Below are 18494 nucleotides of genomic sequence, written 5' to 3' on the forward strand. Positions count from 1 at the left end.
CGATTTTGCCAGTTCCCCTTCCCGAGAGGGGGTGTCTGCCACGACGTTATCTTTCCCATATATATATATATAGAAAACTTGTAGCGAATTTGGGGTATAAAATCGAAGTGGCGGAATTGGCGGAGCGTCGATCTTCGACAAATTTCGGAAAATACCGAATAGCTTTGTATATCGCCAGCAACTCCCGCTCCGACTAAATTGAGTGTTTCCTCTCTGGGCTGAACCAAGTTTACGACTGGAGAAAGCTGATTACTGCCATTCTTTATTAACGCGCTGTTTCTACTCCGCCGATAACAGTGTCCGATTTGCATCTGCAACAAGGTCTAAGTCTGCGGCAATATTCGAGTGTGCTAGCAGGGTAGCATCATTCAGGTTTTGTTCGCAGTGTTGAAAAGCCCTCAGCGTATCACTGGCACATGCCTAGGAATCGTGTTAGTTTTCTGATGGTTTTTCGGATGGGGAACTGTTGGATCGCTTCAACCTTGCTTCCATGCAATCTGCTTTGATGTCCATGGACTCGATACCGGCCAATGAAGTAACTTCTTCTGATTGACAGTTGATAAGCTGACCACGCTATCGTCGATCAACCTGGGATGCGAGAAGTCCACACCAATAATCGCTTTGTTGGCGTCGGCCGCAATGACGCTATGAGATCTCTAGCTACAGGAAATCGTAAGTAAGAAATTGGCATCTCGTTAGCTATCAAGACTTTGACGACAAGCTTCGAGAACTAAGTCTTAGGTCTTGTAACAAACCGGCAATTTGATGCGAACAGCAATTCCTTGTCCTTATTGACGACTATCATTGACTTTTCTCTGTCGGTAATTGTAGGACTTTACACATGGCTTAACCTGGTCTCCGAGTTTGCTATGGCTATCAGCTGGCCTGCCTCGAGAGCGGAATGATTAAAGAGAATTTGGGCGTTAAATTAAATAGACTATTTTTCGAAATAATCAAAATCAATTATAATTATTTTTTTGTAATCGATAAAACAAACATATGATGAACATGACCAGAGACTACATTGATCAATAACTTCAATACATTCTGAATTCGGACATGCGCAGAATTAACTTTTTCCATTCCCTTAAATTTCGTCGCCATCTTGACATTGACGAGTCTGTAGTGAAAAAAAACTAGAAATAATCCACTGCAGTGTCCTGTGTAAGTACTTACAACATATTCGGGAAATCATGTTTTGTTTAGCCCTTTATACGAATCTTACTTTATCTACATGTTAGGGACGATTTTAATCAGCATTCTCAGGGTTAGAGTGCGGAGTGGCGGTGGATGTCATAATGCAACATGATGACATAAACAATATTTAGTCATTAGAGAATTAGGGTTGACATTCCGACCGTTTCTATAGTCTGCCGGTCGGTGATCGTAATGTGAGGAGGGTTCGTACCCTCAAATGTCACATCTTCAGCACATCTAGAGCTGGCCCCAGCTCTCGGTGTATGGTGAAGGCTCCTCGGGGCGTTTTGTCGCTTTTTTGGCGCTGGTTCATGTTTCATCATTATTTATCTCGTTTTAGGGACTAATCTGATTACATTATTCCATAAAGGATATTCGATTAAATGATGCCGATGAACGAAAACGAAGCGCGTAAAAACATTTGTGACTGTTTTACTTCAATTAATAACCTTTGATTAATATTATTATTTAAAAAAAATTACCAAGAATATAATAAAGAACGTAGAAGTAAAACTCAAATGTACTTTATTAAAACAAAAATATTGCTTTGATAATTAAATGTCAATAACTTTAAAATTCGAAACTCCTCTGTAAAAATTTTTTACCCCTTTACATTTATCGTACCTACCTTGTAGTAATATACATATACATATTTTTATCTATTAAATTTAAAATTACCAATATTACATTTTTCTTTTATAATAAGTTAATGAAAGTGGACTAGGCCTACAGGGGATACCACTTTAAAAAAAACGCACCAACAGTGCTCTACCTCAAAGGTGGTGTAGAAATGAGCGTATTGCGTGTTGCATTAATAATTCGCAGAGAAAAATGACACATACCTGTATAGATAATTACATTTGAACTATATCAATTCACAAATCTAAACTTGGATGCCATTATTTAAAATGTTCCCTTAAACTACCTATTTGTCTTCAGTGCTAAGAAGTGATTTGTGTTATTTTTTCGAATTCTGAAATGTAAAAGAGTGTGAGTCAATTATGAGAAAAACGTGACCTATCGGGCTCTTTCAAAAACACTACTGAGCTCGGTAAACTTTTTTTTTTTATTGCTTAGATGTGTGGACCTGCTCACAGCCCACCTGGTGTTAAGTGGTTACTGGAGCCCATAGACATCTACAACGTAAATGCGCCACCCACCTTGAGATATAAGTTCTAAGGTCTCAGTATAGTTACAACGGCTGCCCCACCCTTCAAACCGAAACGCATTACTGCTTCACGGCGGAAATAGGCGGGGTGGTGGTACCTACCCGTGCGGACTCCCAAGAGGTGATTACGTCAATTGGGCACGCACCGATCGTTATCGCGTCCGTTTATCTTCCTCCGGATAAGATCCTTCTAAGCAGTGATATCGAGGCGCTACTTGGCATGGGAAGCTCTGTCATTCTGGCGGGCGACCTAAATTGTAAACACATCAGGTGGAACTCACATACCACAACCCCTAATGGCAGGCGGCTCGACGCGTTAGTCGATGATCTCGCCTTCGATATCATCGCTCCGCTAACCCCGACTCACTACCCGCTAAATATCGCGCATCGCCCGGATATACTCGACATAGCGTTATTAAAAAACGTTACTCTGCGCTTACACTCGATCGAAGTAGTTTCAGAGTTAGATTCAGATCACCGTCCCGTCATTTTGAAGCCCGGTCGCGCTCCCGATTCCGTTCCCGTCACGAGGACAGTGGTGGATTGGCACACGCTGGGCATTAGCCTGGCTGAATCTGATCCACCATCGCTCCCGTTTAGCCCGGACTCTACCCCGTCTCCTCAGGATACCGCTGAAGCCATAGACATCTTAACGTCACACATCACCTCGACATTAGATAGGTCATCGAAGCAAGTTGTAGCGGAGGACTTCCTTCACCGCTTCAAATTGCCCGACGATATTAGGGAACTCCTTAGAGCTAAGAACGCCTCGATCCGCGCCTACGATAGGTATCCTACCGTGGAAAATCGTACTCGAATGCGTGCCCTACAACGCGACGTAAAGTCTCGCATCGCCGAAGTCCGAGATGCCAGATGGTCTGATTTCTTAGGACTCGCGCCCTCTCAAAGGTCTTACTACCGCTTAGCTCGTACTCTCAAATCGGATACGGTAGTAGCTATGCCCCCCCTCGTAGGCCCCTCAGGCCGACTCACGGCGTTCGATGATGACGAAAATGCAGAGCTGCTGGCCGATACATTGCAAACCCAGTGCACGCCCAGCACTCAATCCGTGGACCCTGTTCATGTAGAATTAGTAGACAGTGAGGTAGAACGCAGAGCCTCCTTGCCACCCTTGGATGCGTTACCACCCGTCACCCCGATGGAAGTTAAAGACTTGATCAAAGACCTACGTCCTCGCAAAGCACCCGGTTCCGACGGTATATCTAACCGTGTTATTAAACTTTTACCCGTCCAACTCATCGTGATGTTGGCATCTATTTTTAATGCCGCTATGGCTAACTGTATCTTTCCCGCGGTGTGGAAAGAAGCGGACGTTATCGGCATACATAAACCCGGTAAACCAAAAAATCATCCGACGAGCTACCGCCCGATTAGCCTCCTCATGTCTCTAGGCAAACTGTATGAGCGTCTGCTATACAAACGCCTCAGAGACTTCGTCTCATCAAAGGGCATTCCGTGCAAATCACTCATGCGTACAACAGGTGCACCGCCTCACGGAGCACATTCTCGTGGGACTTAACCGACCAAAACCGATCTACACGGGAGCCCTCTTCTTCGACGTCGCAAAAGCGTTCGACAAAGTCTGGCACAACGGTTTGATTTTCAAACTTTTCAACATGGGCGTACCGGATAGTCTCGTGCTCATCATACGGGACTTCTTGTCTAACCGCTCTTTTCGATATCGAGTAGAGGGAACCCGCTCCTCCCCGCGACCACTCACGGCTGGAGTCCCGCAAGGCTCCGTTCTTTCTCCGCTCCTATTTAGTTTATTTGTCAATGATATTCCCCGGTCGCCGCCGACCCAGCTAGCCTTATTCGCTGACGACACAACCGTTTACTACTCAAGTAGAAACAAGTCCCTAATCGCGAGTAAGCTCCAGAGTGCAGCGTTAACCCTCGGACAGTGGTTCCGAAAATGGCGCATAGACACAACGGCGGATCCAGGGGGGGGGGGTCATGGGGTCATGACCCCCCCCTGAGCTGGTTCCGGGACTTAGGTGAACCACTAATTGAACATAATGATTTTATTTATATATTTTGTCACTATACAGATTTTATGTAACTACATACCTTCAATATTTAATTAATTTAATATAATATAATAACTTTGTATGACGGCAAGCGTTTGGGAACGAGCGCATCGAAAATTTGACTATGTGACCCCCTCCTAGCGCCAAAGCTGGATCCGCCCTTGCATAGACATCAACCCAGCGAAAAGCACAGCAGTGTTATTTCAAAGGGGAAACTCTCCGCTTATTTCCTCCCGCATTAGGAGGAGAAATATCACACCCCCGATCACCCTCTTCGGCCAACCTATACCCTGGACCAGGAAGGTCAAGTACCTGGGAGTAATCCTGGATGCATCCATGACATTCCGTCCGCATATAAAAACAGTCCGTGACCGTGCCGCATTTATTCTCGGTAGACTCTATCCCATGATCTGTAAGCGGAGTAAAATGTCCCTTCGGAACAAGGTGACACTTTACAAAACTTGCATAAGGCCCGTCATGACTTACGCGAGTGTGGTGTTCGCTCACGCGGCCCGCACACACATAGACACCCTCCAATCCCTACAATCCCGCTTTTGCAGGTTAGCCGTCGGGGCTCCGTGGTTCGTGAGGAACGTCGACCTTCACGACGACCTGGGCCTCGAATCGATCCGCAAACACATGAAGTTAGTGTCGGAACGTTACTTCGATAAGGCTATGCGTCATGATAATCGCCTTATCGTTGCCGCCGCTGATTACTCCCCGAATCCTGATCACGCAGGAGCAAGTCACCGTCGTCGCCCTAGACACGTCCTTACGGATCCATCAGATCCAATAACTCTTGTATTAGATACCTTCAGCTCTAACACTAGGAGCAGGCTGAGGAACCCCGGTAACCGTACTTGTCGAACTCGACAAAGAGGTCGACGTGCAACCTAACCCATGCATCAGCCCGCTGAGTTTCTCGCCGGATCTTCTCAGTGGGTCGCGATTCCGATCCGGTAGTAGATTCATTCGCGAAGCAATTGCTCTTGAGTTGTTAGGTCTCCTTCGGAGGCGCTCGGGCAGTTGTTAGCAAATCCCCCCCTCCTGGCTGACCCTTTGCTCGCCCACCTGTCCTGGTGAAGCTGGAAAGGCCTCCGGGCCACCAGTAATCTTTCAATCATAAAAAAAAAAAAAAAAAATTACGTCAATTCTCAGTCAATTCTCCATTTTGCTGAAAGGTTATTCTTTCAAGCCATGTGAAAGGTCATATTTCGCTTCGTTTCATTCAGTTTAGGTTATTAGATTTCATTAATTATTTAGATTCGACACTATTTCAATATTTCTTTCGAAATAATTTAATGTTTAGACTGTTCCCTTTGCCTTTCCAATAGAAAAATCGAAACCAATATGGTGCATCCATAGATTGTAGGTACTTATTAACTCCATGGGTGCATCTTGGTGCCAGTGAAAGAGGTGAAAATTCTTTTGGGGTGCGTAGTATTGTGGTTTTCTTCATTTTTCATCTTTAAATCAACTTGATGAACTCTTTAGCCAAACTTAATAATTTAATGATTAATCTGTGATAGGAATAGTTCACGGACTTTTTGGCGGGAACGCGAGGAGTGAAGTTGTGTGATTTGTTTTATTTTGTCTATTTAGTGTTTCTTCAGGTTTAAATGTGTAATAATGGTGGTTTATTAACTGTTTAATATCTGTGAAAGTGCACAAATGTGGGAAAATGAAACAAAGCCGCTGGACGTAACTTTTCGGGATCCTCCAAAAAGTCCACTGTAAAAATCTTAGTAAATGACCACCATTTTACTGAGATTATATTTCATCCCATTTCATTTCATTTAATTTTATCCCAGTTGATTAATGTCTCAAATTAATCATCTTCATATCATTTCACTCCATAATATCATTTTTCATAAAAATAAGATTATAAATTAAAATAAGACATGACTTAAAGGTCTCAGTTACCAGGTCATAAAATCCCTTAAAAAATATATATATATATATATATATTCATTCGACAATTCTACGTTTTTAGGAACAGCTTCAGCATAGATTAAACATTAAGTGTATAATCTATGGATTAAACACTTAATGTATTTGAGCTTCAGCAAGCACGACTGAAATGAATTCTTCAAATTATGCTTTTCAATTTCATTTCATGAAATTAAGTACGAAACTACTACAACGCTTCAACCACGTAAGGATTTTACTACCTAACTCTATTACGTCTTAAGTTACCTACAAATTCATTTGCGTTGATGTAGCGGCAACTGGCTACTTAAAAAAATTTTGGTATAAACGCAATACTTCTGCCGTCTGCTTTATGAGAAAAAAATAATAATGTATGTATGAATAGACTCGGTTGGGCAATCATAGTTTTTACATTCTCAGAAAAATGGCGGTCGAGATAAGAAAACGTTTTGAAATTTCGGAGTTAATTGAAGGCATTTTCCACTTAAAGGAAATAGTAAAATGTTTAAGATGACTGGATGCTGATGAAAGGTATTTTATGACAACCAAGGAACAATGCCGAACTGAAATATTCAGTTTTGCTTTGTTCACCTAGTTTCACAATTTATCGTGGCCGAATTTTTTAGTCCATATTGGTTTGAACAAAGTGCACAATTGAATAACGTTAAAAAAAAATTTTTTTTCTATAACGCGTCGCCCATGAATATCGTCGCCATTTTCTCCGATAATAATTGGTTAATAGCAACACGTAATTGTGCAGTGTACATTGTAATCTTACCAATAACGATACTAAAAAGTATTCGATCACGGTTTTAACTTTTCGATAAAATCTTTTCAATAGTTGTTGAAAAACTATTGAAAAGTTTAATTCAGAACATTAGAACAAAATTTAGTTTCCTTGACTATTTTTCATTAAATTCTCATCACCTATGTACTCGATTCCAGAGCACTAAACAACTGAAATAATTCCATTTTAAACATTCAATGGTACTATCAATTAAATCCATGTTTTGTCAAATACTCCTAAGTTAAGATTGAATCCATATAAACTGGTTGTGCATTAAGGAAGCACATTTATTGAATTCCTCAATTTTTAACATTGTGAGTTTTTTTAAAAAGGTTTCAAACAAGACTTTTATTCCTGTCTCAAAAAAGTGAGTCCAGTGTGAACTTAAAGTTAGTTAAATTTTTTAATTAAAGAACCTCCTAAGAAATTCCCGCGTTAGGATCGTTTAAATAAGTGGACTAGGCCTACAGGGGATACCACTATAAAAAAAACGCGCCAACAGTGCTCTACCTCAAAGGTGGTGTGGAAATGAGCAAATATGATAAAGCTTAAGAATGAGGATTATTGATGTTGTATCAGTCAGAATAAATAAGAATAAACTGATGTAGCCTTGAATCTACTTCACTGACAAACTAAATGTCTGAAAAATATTACCCGCTGCTTTTGCTTTATCAGTTAAAATAATAGAAGAGGAGAAAAACAATTGGTTACTCTTAGAGATATTATGCAATAAAGATCTTTTATTTAATCAAGAGTGAGAGAATGGTTTATTGTACACCTAAATAAAAATGCAAAATATTAAATAAAAAAGTATCTAAGAGTGATCTCTTCCAGGCAAGCATCAGATGGACTAGAATCACTTGAGGAAATAAATTGCCTGCAATGTACCTATCGATTTGATCTCTGATGCTTGATAAGGGAACTTTCGAACAACACACGAGTGCTCTTCTTATCACTTATCGGCTCCCACTTCGGTTCACCAGGTCGTCTATTTGCACTGATTACGATGTAGCTATGCACCGGTTTCTGGTCATGCGTGTTGTCCATGGCCCGCTGCTGTGGAAAACCGGGTATGACTGGGAGCTAAAAAGTGACTTTCTTTTCGACCTCAACACCGTCTGCTATTTCGGATGATTCGTTGCTTATAATCGAGTTATTATGAATGCGATTCTGTCTCTTGCCATCATCAGGACAGCATACAAAGAGGTGGAGATATTGTGAAGAAAAAATCAAACAAATACAACCGGAGATTACTGTAAAAATTGGGTCCTTTATGTTTCGTTTGATAATTGTATATGAAAAATTGGTATATTATTTTATAAGATAAATGTACCGCGCAAGATTAGCACAACGACCACGTTTCTGTTTGACATAATCTTTAGGCTTTATTGCTTTAATACCTTTGTTGATTTGATTTAACAAACACTACATATTATCTTCTATTTAAATAAAAATAAACGAATGCACCGGACGTCTTATCCTTTAGGCCACGACTTACACCTATGATGTGTCTTCCGTCGGACGCATTCCTTTTGTTTGTTTTATTTTATACGAAAGTTTAGGTCTTATATTTATCGATTGAGGCACTACGAAGTCTGTCGGGTCAGCTAGTTATAAAATAAAGTCTTATGTCATGTCTATGTCTGCTGTTCGCGATAAACTCGAAAACTACTGCACGACACGCAGCGAAGCAAGGGCGGATCGCTTGTATATTGGTAATTTTGTTGCTTTCCACATAAAAAACAGTAAATAATTTATGATCTATGATACATAAATATAATTTCTGTCTATAACAATTTTAACATAAAATAAACAGACATTAATAAAGATTAAATAAATAGAAATTAAGATAAAACCAGATACACTGTAAACATTGGGAATGTTTGTCAATTTTCAACGTTTTCTTTGTCAATCTGTGATTTTAAATGAATGACATAATACAGATTTAGATTATATATGATTATATTTGATAACTCAAAGAAAATGATCATACAGTGAATGAATAAATAGTTTTAGAACTTAAATAATTTTTCTACAAATATTTTTGGAAAGAAAATCCATCCTATGATAAATTTGAGGTCTAAGTCACAAACATCTATTTTCTCAAACCTACAAACTAAAATCTGAAACAATTCCATCTAGTGACTGCAGACGACAACTAATTGGCTTGATATGAAAATCCTTTCTGTGTGTTGATTTATCAAGAGTTAAATACAATTAAAGTGAATAATCAGTTAGGCCTTGTCTAGAGGTAGAAAACTGCTAACATCCATCCACTCTAAAATTATAATAGTTGTAATACAACATAATAAATATATATTTTAAATGCTTAGTACTCAATACAAGGATTTGATTCCTTCACATAGCTCAAAAAAATCATCTAACTTCCATTTCTTTAATTCATCTTCAATTTGTTCTGCTGTTATTGTTCTGTATGTCTCTTCATCTGTAAATAATTGATATTGTTACCAATAGTTATTAATCATCACAATATGAATGAGATATTTTGAACATTATTGTTTTTCAAGTACCTACCTATATCGTAGAACTTGCTATGTATGAACTATGTAATTCAGAAGGGTAATCATACAAATAATACCGCTTACCGTAAATAGGAATCCATCCACTGAGTTCACATATGGCAACATTAAAATCTGTAAACTGTTTGGCGCCTTCTGTTTTTTTCCGAGGCCAAATTATAACATGAACTCCTGTCTCTTGTGATCTTCGATTTGTTATTAAAACATTGTGAGCAATAGATTTATCCACTAAATATTTTATAAGAATATAAGCATTGATAGTTTCTGATAGTTTTTTTATATTGCAACAAAATGCTGGAACAGGATAATCTTCCTTGAAATATACAGGTCCTTTTAAATGATTCCATTTCTGAAAAAAGTACTCAAATTATAAAAAAAATTGTGTGCTTTTTTTAGCACCCACAAACATAAACCAGAAAAGATAAACATGAATGTCTAATATGAAGACATACCTCCTTGATATTAAAATAAACTATCACATCAATCAAAATGGGTCATAGTATTAGTTAAATACTTTATGGGTATTACTTATTATTAATGTTTAAAATATATTGCATAACAAACTTCATGTATACCTAATTATGTGCTTTACAAAGAAGAGAATTAGTTTTATTGGTCAATTTATGTTTCTTACCACTTGCTCTATATACAATGTCCTCTTTTCAAATAATAAATGGTAATGCAGATGATTGACTGATGCAAATGCGCAGAGGCTGTTGAAGCCAATTCTTAGATCACTGCAACATTAATATTATGTTACGGCAACACAATGTAATTCATTTTAGTTCTAGTGTTCTTTAAAGGAGCTGTTGTATGTGAATATGAAAAGCTGTATCTTTGATGAGCTCTTTCTTTTCTATCAAAGCTTGGAAATTAAACATGCAAAAGGCAAACACAAACGCTACTTGCCTACACTCACCGGTCCTGCGACGCAAACATCATTTTGACGACTAATTCTAGACTATCTAGTGTTATTGTTTGCGGAAGACAACTTCCCATGGAAGGACAGAATAATATGTGATAACGTGCAATTGGACTTACGTTTACCAAGAAAACATGTTCTTCTGCAAAAGAATGGATATTAGTTAAAGAAACATTTCAAATTGAGAAATGAGGAGGAAATAATAATATAGGACTCCTTTTAATAAAATGATTGCTATGTGCAGGTTGCATAAAGACAGACGCACAATGAACTGATTTGTTACAGAACACATGTGATCAAGTTAATAATTAAATAATCAAAAATAATACTTATATAATTAGCATCCCATGCCTGCCTAAACTAGTAACTGTACAATATTACTAATAAAAGTTATGTCGAAAACATAAAATACGACAGCTCACATCCCTATTTGTTATTCCCAGTGGGTCTCTGATGGCATGCATGTAGGGAGGGCAAAAATAGTTACATCAGGTTGGCCACCTTTGTTTTGTTGAGTCCTTATGAGTCAATAGAGGAAAGGTTTCAAATTGTGTGTACATGAGCTACCTATCTTTCACACATCAATAAACGATATCTTTGACTGTTACAGTTTTAATTTGTTATAAACAGAATTAATTTACCATTTCCGTTAATAAGAGTTAGTAAAATCTCATTAGATGATGCCTTCATGAAATTAAATTTTGTTTCATCAAATGGTTGAGAAAGACTGTGTATAGCTTCAGGCTCCCTTCTCTTTTTGCCACGATCAGGATTTAACTGAAATTGTCAAGAAACTTAAAAAAAATTACTATCAATGTTCAGAAGTAGCTTTCGAATAATTAAAAGTTAATTGATCAAGTCAAATATATTAATATTGAATAAGATGATGATGCACAGAGTGATGAATTTTTTTCTTTAGTATATCCAAACAGCCTTTTGATTCTTATATTATTACATTTTACTTTACAACACTATACAAGTTAATTTTTTGTACCATTCACCCTTACAAAACATATGTATGATGCATAATATGTATACGCATATGACATGATTTTACCCAGAAGAACCAGTGTGTACCCAATGATTCACGATGACCGGTTAACTAGTTGAGTCGTAAAAATGTAATAAACAAATAAACTTACTAATATTAGTATGAATTTGAATATAAAAAGTACCTGAATTAGATATTTTTCTTGTAAATATTTTTCATTTATTTCTTTTATTTTGTAACGAAACACTTTAGGTCCCTCGTGTATTTCGTCCCATTTTTTTTTAAGTATTTCCTCGAATAATTTTGGTACATTTTTGAATTCATTTTGTCTTTCCATAGTATTTAGTGACAATTAGTTTGCATGCTTTAAATGCATAGACCTATTTAATGCAGTTTTGCAGTTTGTCTGTTTTTGAAAACGACATTGACATATCGCACACCTAGATCTAAAGAGAGTTAAGTCAAAAATCTGTATGATTGAGTTATGCTCACCATTTAATTTCCTATACGGATACCTATCTGACCAATAAAACAGATTTAAAAATAAGTACAAAACTCAACGCTAGATGGCACCTAGAGTCCCTTTTGTTGAACGAGCGAGCCAGCCCCTCTCGCGCCTAAACGGAAACAATGCTAGTTGCAATCAGAATTACGAGCGGAGTACACGTGCTCTCCGTAAAAAAATTGGAGTTAATTTGAATTGTCACCTTTTAGATGGTTATTGCTGATTAAATAGATGCAACATTTTAAGTTAAACCTATATTGCTGGCAAGGTGAGTAAAGTTTTTATTTTTATTTTGAGTTGTTACCCTATTCTTGAAACATTTTTGATTTTGTAGTTGTGTCTATTTTGTTGAGTCATATTTTATGCCCTCCTTTATCTGTAAAATCTTATCAAAATTAAACTTATTTCGTTATTGGCGATTGGAGTTTTTAGGTCTTAGTACAATTTAATATTCATCTTAGCATTAACAAAGTTTATTCCTTTTTTACTGCCAATTTTTCAAGTTAGATCCCTTTAGATGATTTCTGACAAATATCTTTTTACAAAATAGCTAAAAAGATTCAAAATGTTTTTTTATCGGCTTTCTAAATCGATTTGGAGCACGTGACTCGGTAAGTTCGTAACATAAACATTTTATATTTCAGGAAAATAATGCACTGCGGGCGATTTTTAGTAAATATGATAAAAAACGGGATGAAGAAAATATCGCTCCTCCTATCACTTCTACGCAACATGCAACCGTGGAAGATGACTTGAAGATAATATCATCAAGTGATGAAGTTTCATCCAATGAAACTCATGCTGTCTTGACACCGGTTAAAAATTTGTACCTAGCAGTAGCCCATCTAAACAACAAAATTATGTTGCCCCGAACTACTATATTTCACCGATCCGGAGCGATGAAAGTGAATTGACGACTCTGATGAAGATCCTAATTTTCAACTGTGAAACAAAAATGAGCTCCCACCTAAGGTCATACCTTCATTATTATCGGCGACTTCGTCCAGCACCAGCAGCAGCAACTCGAGTTCGTCGGATACCGAAGATGATAGTAAGCAAGTAGGTCCGGAAAATGTTTAGGTTCCTGAATCTGGTATTGAGATCGAAAAAAAGGGCAAAAAGAGAGTACGTAAACCAGCAACGTGGAAGTCGAAAATCGCGAAACAACTGAGAAGTTCTGGCAAAGCCTATCAGTCCTTGTCAAAATCTAAGAAACTAATACTAGAAAGAAAGGTTGGACCACCCTGTGGAGACAAATGTCGCCTAAAATGCAAAGATAAAGTGGACGAGATGTCAAGACAACAGGTCTTTGACGCATATTGGGCACTCAGCGATCTTGAAAGGCAAAGAAAATTCATAGTACGCCACTCGCAACAAATAAAGCCTAAATATCGGTACTCAAGTACACAAAATTTTAGAGCCCTCAAGAATGTTTAAGAGTTACTATGACCCATTTGGGTTTATGAGACTGACATAAGTTAATGCTATTAATAATAATAGAACTAATATACAATATTGATTGACTGCAGTAGTTTTTTTTATTTTTTTATTTTTTATTATCAAAATTATACTCTTACTGTTGGTCACACCACACTCTGTTAATTGGACTTATCTTATATAATTCAAAAAGTTATTGCGATCTAATTGTATAATGCCTCTTAAAAGAGAGTCAACTAAAACCTTAATTCACCAACACAAGCTCAATTCAAATTAGTATAGCAAATATACGTACATTAATAAGCAAAAGGGAAATAACTTAAAAATTCCAATTTTTTACCTTAAAACGTGTATAAAACACAAAATGACTACAAGATAATTCTTATTGTGTATAAATAAAGTAAACTATAAAAAGAAAACGCTCCTGCAGTACACAGGGACACAGAAAACAGTTTTTCGTGTTTTCTGAAAAAAGTGCTTTTTTGAGTTAATACCTCTTTAGATCTAAGTGTGCGATATAGTAGTGGTTTTATTTTTTCAACTGGAAAGGCAAAGGTGTCATACCATACAGTCTAGTCTTTATGAAAAATGATAATATGAATGAAATGAAATAAAGTTGATTAATATGAAAAGAAATGAGATGAGATGATATGTGATGAAATATAATTTCAGCAAAATGGTGATTACTTACTGAGACTTTTTCAGTGGACTTTTTGGAGGATCCCGAGAAGCTACGTCCAGCGGTTTTGTTTCATTTTCTCACATTTGTACACTTTCACAGATAATAAAGAGTTAAACCACCGTTATTACACATTTAAACCTAAATAGAAAAAATAAAACAATTCACACAACGCTCCTCGCATTCTCGCGAAAAAGTCCAGATAATACATATTGATGTAATATTTATGAGACGATATGTACCTACATACATAGGTACATACCGTTTGTATTAATTAATCGATTATAATTTTTTGGTTGATTCGTGATGATTCCTCTATTGGATAGGCACAGATAGCATATCCAAGTTATTATACGACCAAAAATATTATAATAAACTCATAAGCTTGAGTTTAATTCTTTCAAAAAGTTTATTGGGTTAAGAAAAAACAAGTAGTTAATAATTGAACGAGACCAAAAGATAACTTTTAAATGATTTTTTTATCTCACAGTAAAAATAAGGCAAAAAAAATGTAAATTATTCGTAGCGTCCGAAAAAACCTAATCACAATATAAATTGCTAGATTGTAAAAGTCGTTTTAATTATCCATACTTGAGCACTTTCAAGAAGCCACCAATAATACCAGATTTTAACTAGAAGAAACAATAAATAGAACTTCAACAAACAATTCAAAACTATTTACTTCAGACTTCACTTTCCCGCCCAAAAATCGAACCATAGAGTAGAACTCCTACTTACTCTACATATTAGGGTTTTTTAAATGACAGTTATAAAAAGAGGAGCGTACGGCCCATTTGATCGTAAGTGGTCAACGTCGTTAATGGATATCAACAATGCCTACTGCTATACTATAGTAATAAGTTCTTTGTTACTGATACGGCGAGGCCTACTCAGTAAGATTGAAGCTTGTTTAATTATTTGTTATCTAGAAATAAAATGAGAGATGATGCGTGCTTAAGATGCTGTCAACACCTATAAGATTTGTACATGTGTGTTATTCCGAAAGCTGAGAAGATAACATGACACACATGCTCTTTACTACCGATCTAGAGACAGGGACAAGGAACTAAATACATCTAATATATAAAATTCTCGTGTCACAATGTTCGTTCCCATACTCCTCCGAAACCGCTTGACCGATTCTCATGAATTTTTTTATGCATATTCAGTAAGCCTGAGAATCGGCTACTATCTATTTTTCATACCCCTAAGTGATTAGGGTTGTCCTCCCCAATTTTTTTTTATTTTATTTGTACATTTTTTTTGCTATAATGAGGTATTATATGGTTGAATGAGGTTTTGTTATTTTTATTATATATTCCCTCATCGTTCACAGCACTACATACCTCTTTCACTGATTTACCACAACCTTACACACTTACAATAAGTTAGTTTTTTTTTCTACACTAAAAATTCCCTAGAAATCTTATATATGGCAAAACAATGTTTGCCGGGTCAGCTAGTATTTTATATAAATGAAGCAATAAAACAACCTTTAAGTTATCTCAGCCTTTATATTATTAGGATTGATAGGATTTGATCGGTCATATCTTAACAATATTTCTGTGATTTTATGCATCATTTGTGCAGCTTCATAAGAGCTAATTTCATTTAGTTTTCTTATTACAGCTCTGCCTATTTGACCGTGTTTTGTATTCTCCAAACCGAAAGCATCATGCTGAATACCACGGAAGACGGATGCTAAACTTTCAGCTATCGAGAAACAGTCCATATTTAAGCTCACAGGTTCAATTTCAGAATCACTTTTTATTTCAATTTCATCTGGATAGTATTGACACTGTTCTCCTATCTGGTCTGTGTTCTGTGGAAAATGACATATTAGATTTTTCTTTATTGCATGTTAGTTAATTCAGTTTAAAAATTAGATTGGTACAGAAATTATTAAAAACAAATATAAATAAGAAATTATGTATGAATGTTTATTAATAGCAAGTCAGAATTTTATTTACTTTAATAAACACAATATGTACAAGTGTTTTATGCTATAAATGTTTAAGGTTAAGGTTAAATACAATTTTTTTTATTGCCTTTGTAGGCTGACGAGCATACGGCCCACCTGATGGTAAGTGGTTACCCTTGTTCATGGACGTCAGCAATGTCAGGGGCAGAGCCAAGCCACTGCCTATCTGCCTACCTAATGTTAAATGTTACAATCAAAAGGACTGCACCCCGGTTCAGTGGAAACAGGTTGTTGAATGACCGTTCTTATTGTTCAAGTGCAATTTTATATGAATGTGCTGTGTGGTTTAAGTTGCTAAGTTGTTAGGTCATATTAGACCGAACTGACTGGCTCAGCAACTTTTAGTGGATCTTGACCTGAGCAAAATAAGCAATAATACTTACCTGTGTACTTTCACCATTTTCATTCAAAAATAGTCTCAATTCACTATTGTTTTCTTTATTTAATTTTAATAAGAAACTACAGGCAGTCCAGAGATGCCAGTTCACTTTATATATCTGGAATTAGGGTACAAGAGATATTTAAAATTTTTTTTTAGAAGGATACATGCAATCATACACTAATATTATTTAAGCTTCTATGGCCTTAAAAAAAATATTGACATATGAACAACTGAGACAGGTCTTCCTGTTTTTTTTTATTGTTACAGTTCAGCAGATGAGAGCTTAAATAGTTTTAAGTGTTGATATTTTTACGCTCTTTTTTATTGATGTCGCTTTCAAAGTGATATTTTCGGTTTGAATGAACCAGGACCGCCATTACAAAAGAAAATGAAATGAAATGAAGGTTTGAATGAAACTCAATAGTTGAATGTGATTCGAATTTAATTTTTTTCAAATAACACCAGGGTAAATAAGCTTTTGGTTCAAAAAACTTGAAACATTCCAACAGCCAATGTTTATTCCAATATGTTGCAGAATATAAAACAAATACGTACTAATTGTGAAATGAAATATCTTGGCTTACCTCCCCGTCTCTTTTCGTCCGGCTTGCTTTTATTTTCCTTAAATAATTATTGTACGTGGACCTTATATTGGTCCAACGTTCTTTAACAGCTTGCCAACTGAATTCGTCACCGTATTTTGAAGCGAAATCCGAATAAGCTTGATCCTTTGCCGATATTGAAGTGTATAGTGGATCTTTAGGATTCCACATATAAGGGCGGCTTTCGATAAACTTAACCAACTTCAGATTCATTTTTCTAGTCCAGAACACTTTCTCTTTAGCAAAATCAGCAGTCATTGTTGATACTCATTAATATTTAGTAAAAAACATTGTTTATAGTTTATAGGTTATGTTGTTATTGATAAGACTTGTTTGATTTATCCATTGAATAGGTAAAGGCTATATAGTCCATACAGCCAAATCTGACACAGGCTAAAGCCACGTGTATCAGTGAATCGATTGGAATTTACTCAGAATACAATGTTTTTTTAGGTACTTCCAGCGATTTTATTTCATTTACTCTTTTCTTCACTCTCACTTTCACAGTTGGTAAACGGTCTTTAAACTATTAAGCCAGCGTTATTATACTTTTAAACCAGAAGCTACAGCTCACACCACTCATAGTTAGGAATTAAGCGATGCGATTTTTCTATTCTATCAGCTCACAGACGTCCACTGCTGGACATTGGTCTCCCCCAAGCCTCACCACAACGATCGGTCCTGTGCTGCCTGCATCCATGCAGGCAACAAGCGATGCAACTGTGTTGCTGGTTAAATCTCCCAGGCAGGTACAATTTTTTAGCAACGTTGAATGCGAGAACCTACACACTCCACCCAGGTTCTGACCTCGGGCGGAGATCGGACGTTGGGTTAGAGAATCGTTTAGTAGGTAGGGCCCTAAAAACATGTCGGACCCGCGGTCTGCTCCCTAGATCTGTAGACCGTCAAGTCCCGTATGAGGATCGGCCCTTGTCCGAAAAAAGAAGAGTACCATTTAATACTGTAACTGTGTTGTAACCTATTTGTAATTAACCATTGCAAGTAATATGTTTATTAGTAAACCATCTATGTTTCAGTACACAGCAGCTCTCATATTAGGTACGTGCTAAAATAATGTATTCATAATAGCAGGTAGGTATGCGTATAGAACAAGTCCTGAATTAAAACGTTTATTTAAAAGAAACAAATGCACGCTAGTCATTATAATTAAATAAATGTTACACGCACATTGGCTGCATGTACTTGAGATCCACCGCTGTCTAAATGCGCATAATTACCCTAACAGATAACAGCAATCATCCTTCAAATAACGCTGTAGCAAAACGATGTACTATCATGAAATGAAATCGGCCTAGTTAAATC

At 36.7% G+C, this 18494-nt stretch overlaps 2 protein-coding genes and 2 long non-coding RNA genes across 4 annotated transcripts; 2 read left to right on the top strand and 2 right to left on the bottom strand.

Annotated features, from left to right (window-relative positions):
- The first annotated feature begins 6397 nt into the window (after nt 1-6397).
- On the top strand, nt 6398-7942 carry LOC114246313 (uncharacterized). Its single transcript, XR_003624823.2, has 2 exons — nt 6398-6571; nt 6766-7942. It is a non-coding gene; the product is annotated as an uncharacterized LOC114246313 (long non-coding RNA).
- Nucleotides 7943-9076: 1134 nt separating this feature from the next.
- LOC114246293 (GDP-D-glucose phosphorylase 1) lies at nt 9077-11942 on the bottom strand. The gene is made up of 6 exons (XM_028178763.2): nt 11770-11942; nt 11236-11371; nt 10592-10736; nt 10307-10409; nt 9739-10021; nt 9077-9578 (listed from the first exon to the last, which is right to left on the bottom strand). Exons 1-6 carry the CDS (start codon nt 11920-11922, stop codon nt 9469-9471), a joined length of 930 nt encoding a protein of 309 aa, XP_028034564.2. The 5' UTR covers nt 11923-11942; the 3' UTR covers nt 9077-9468.
- A 278-nt stretch (nt 11943-12220) lies between these two features.
- Nucleotides 12221-13614, top strand: LOC149499566 (uncharacterized). The gene is made up of 2 exons (XR_016325581.1): nt 12221-12358; nt 12735-13614. It is a non-coding gene; the product is annotated as an uncharacterized LOC149499566 (long non-coding RNA).
- Nucleotides 13615-15700: 2086 nt separating this feature from the next.
- On the bottom strand, nt 15701-17514 carry LOC114246279 (uncharacterized). Its single transcript, XM_028178741.2, has 3 exons — nt 17154-17514; nt 16571-16684; nt 15701-16028 (listed from the first exon to the last, which is right to left on the bottom strand). The coding sequence occupies exons 1-3, from the start codon at nt 17427-17429 to the stop codon at nt 15702-15704; spliced, it is 717 nt and encodes a 238-aa protein (XP_028034542.2). The 5' UTR covers nt 17430-17514; the 3' UTR covers nt 15701.
- Between the last annotated feature and the right edge of the window lie 980 nt (nt 17515-18494).

Source organism: Bombyx mandarina, chromosome A1, assembly GCF_030267445.1.
Source record: "Bombyx mandarina strain Sakado chromosome A1, ASM3026744v2".
NCBI lineage: Eukaryota > Metazoa > Arthropoda > Insecta > Lepidoptera > Bombycidae > Bombyx > Bombyx mandarina.

Bases quoted from the DNA above. Each gene is read 5' to 3' on its own strand.
- LOC114246293 (XM_028178763.2), bottom strand. From the start codon at position 11,922: ATGGAAAGACAAAATGAATTCAAAAATGTACCAAAATTATTCGAGGAA. The intron at 10,022-10,306 runs GTAAGAAACATA...TACTTTTTTCAG, and splicing joins CATTGTATATAGAGCAAGTG to AAATGGAATCATTTAAAAGG. The intron at 9,579-9,738 runs GTAAGCGGTATT...AATTATTTACAG, and splicing joins TGGATGGATTCCTATTTACG to ATGAAGAGACATACAGAACA.
- LOC114246279 (XM_028178741.2), bottom strand. From the start codon at position 17,429: ATGACTGCTGATTTTGCTAAAGAGAAAGTGTTCTGGACTAGAAAAATG. The intron at 16,685-17,153 runs GTAAGCCAAGAT...CCCTAATTCCAG, and splicing joins GGACGAAAAGAGACGGGGAG to ATATATAAAGTGAACTGGCA. The intron at 16,029-16,570 runs GTAAGTATTATT...CATTTTCCACAG, and splicing joins AAAATGGTGAAAGTACACAG to AACACAGACCAGATAGGAGA.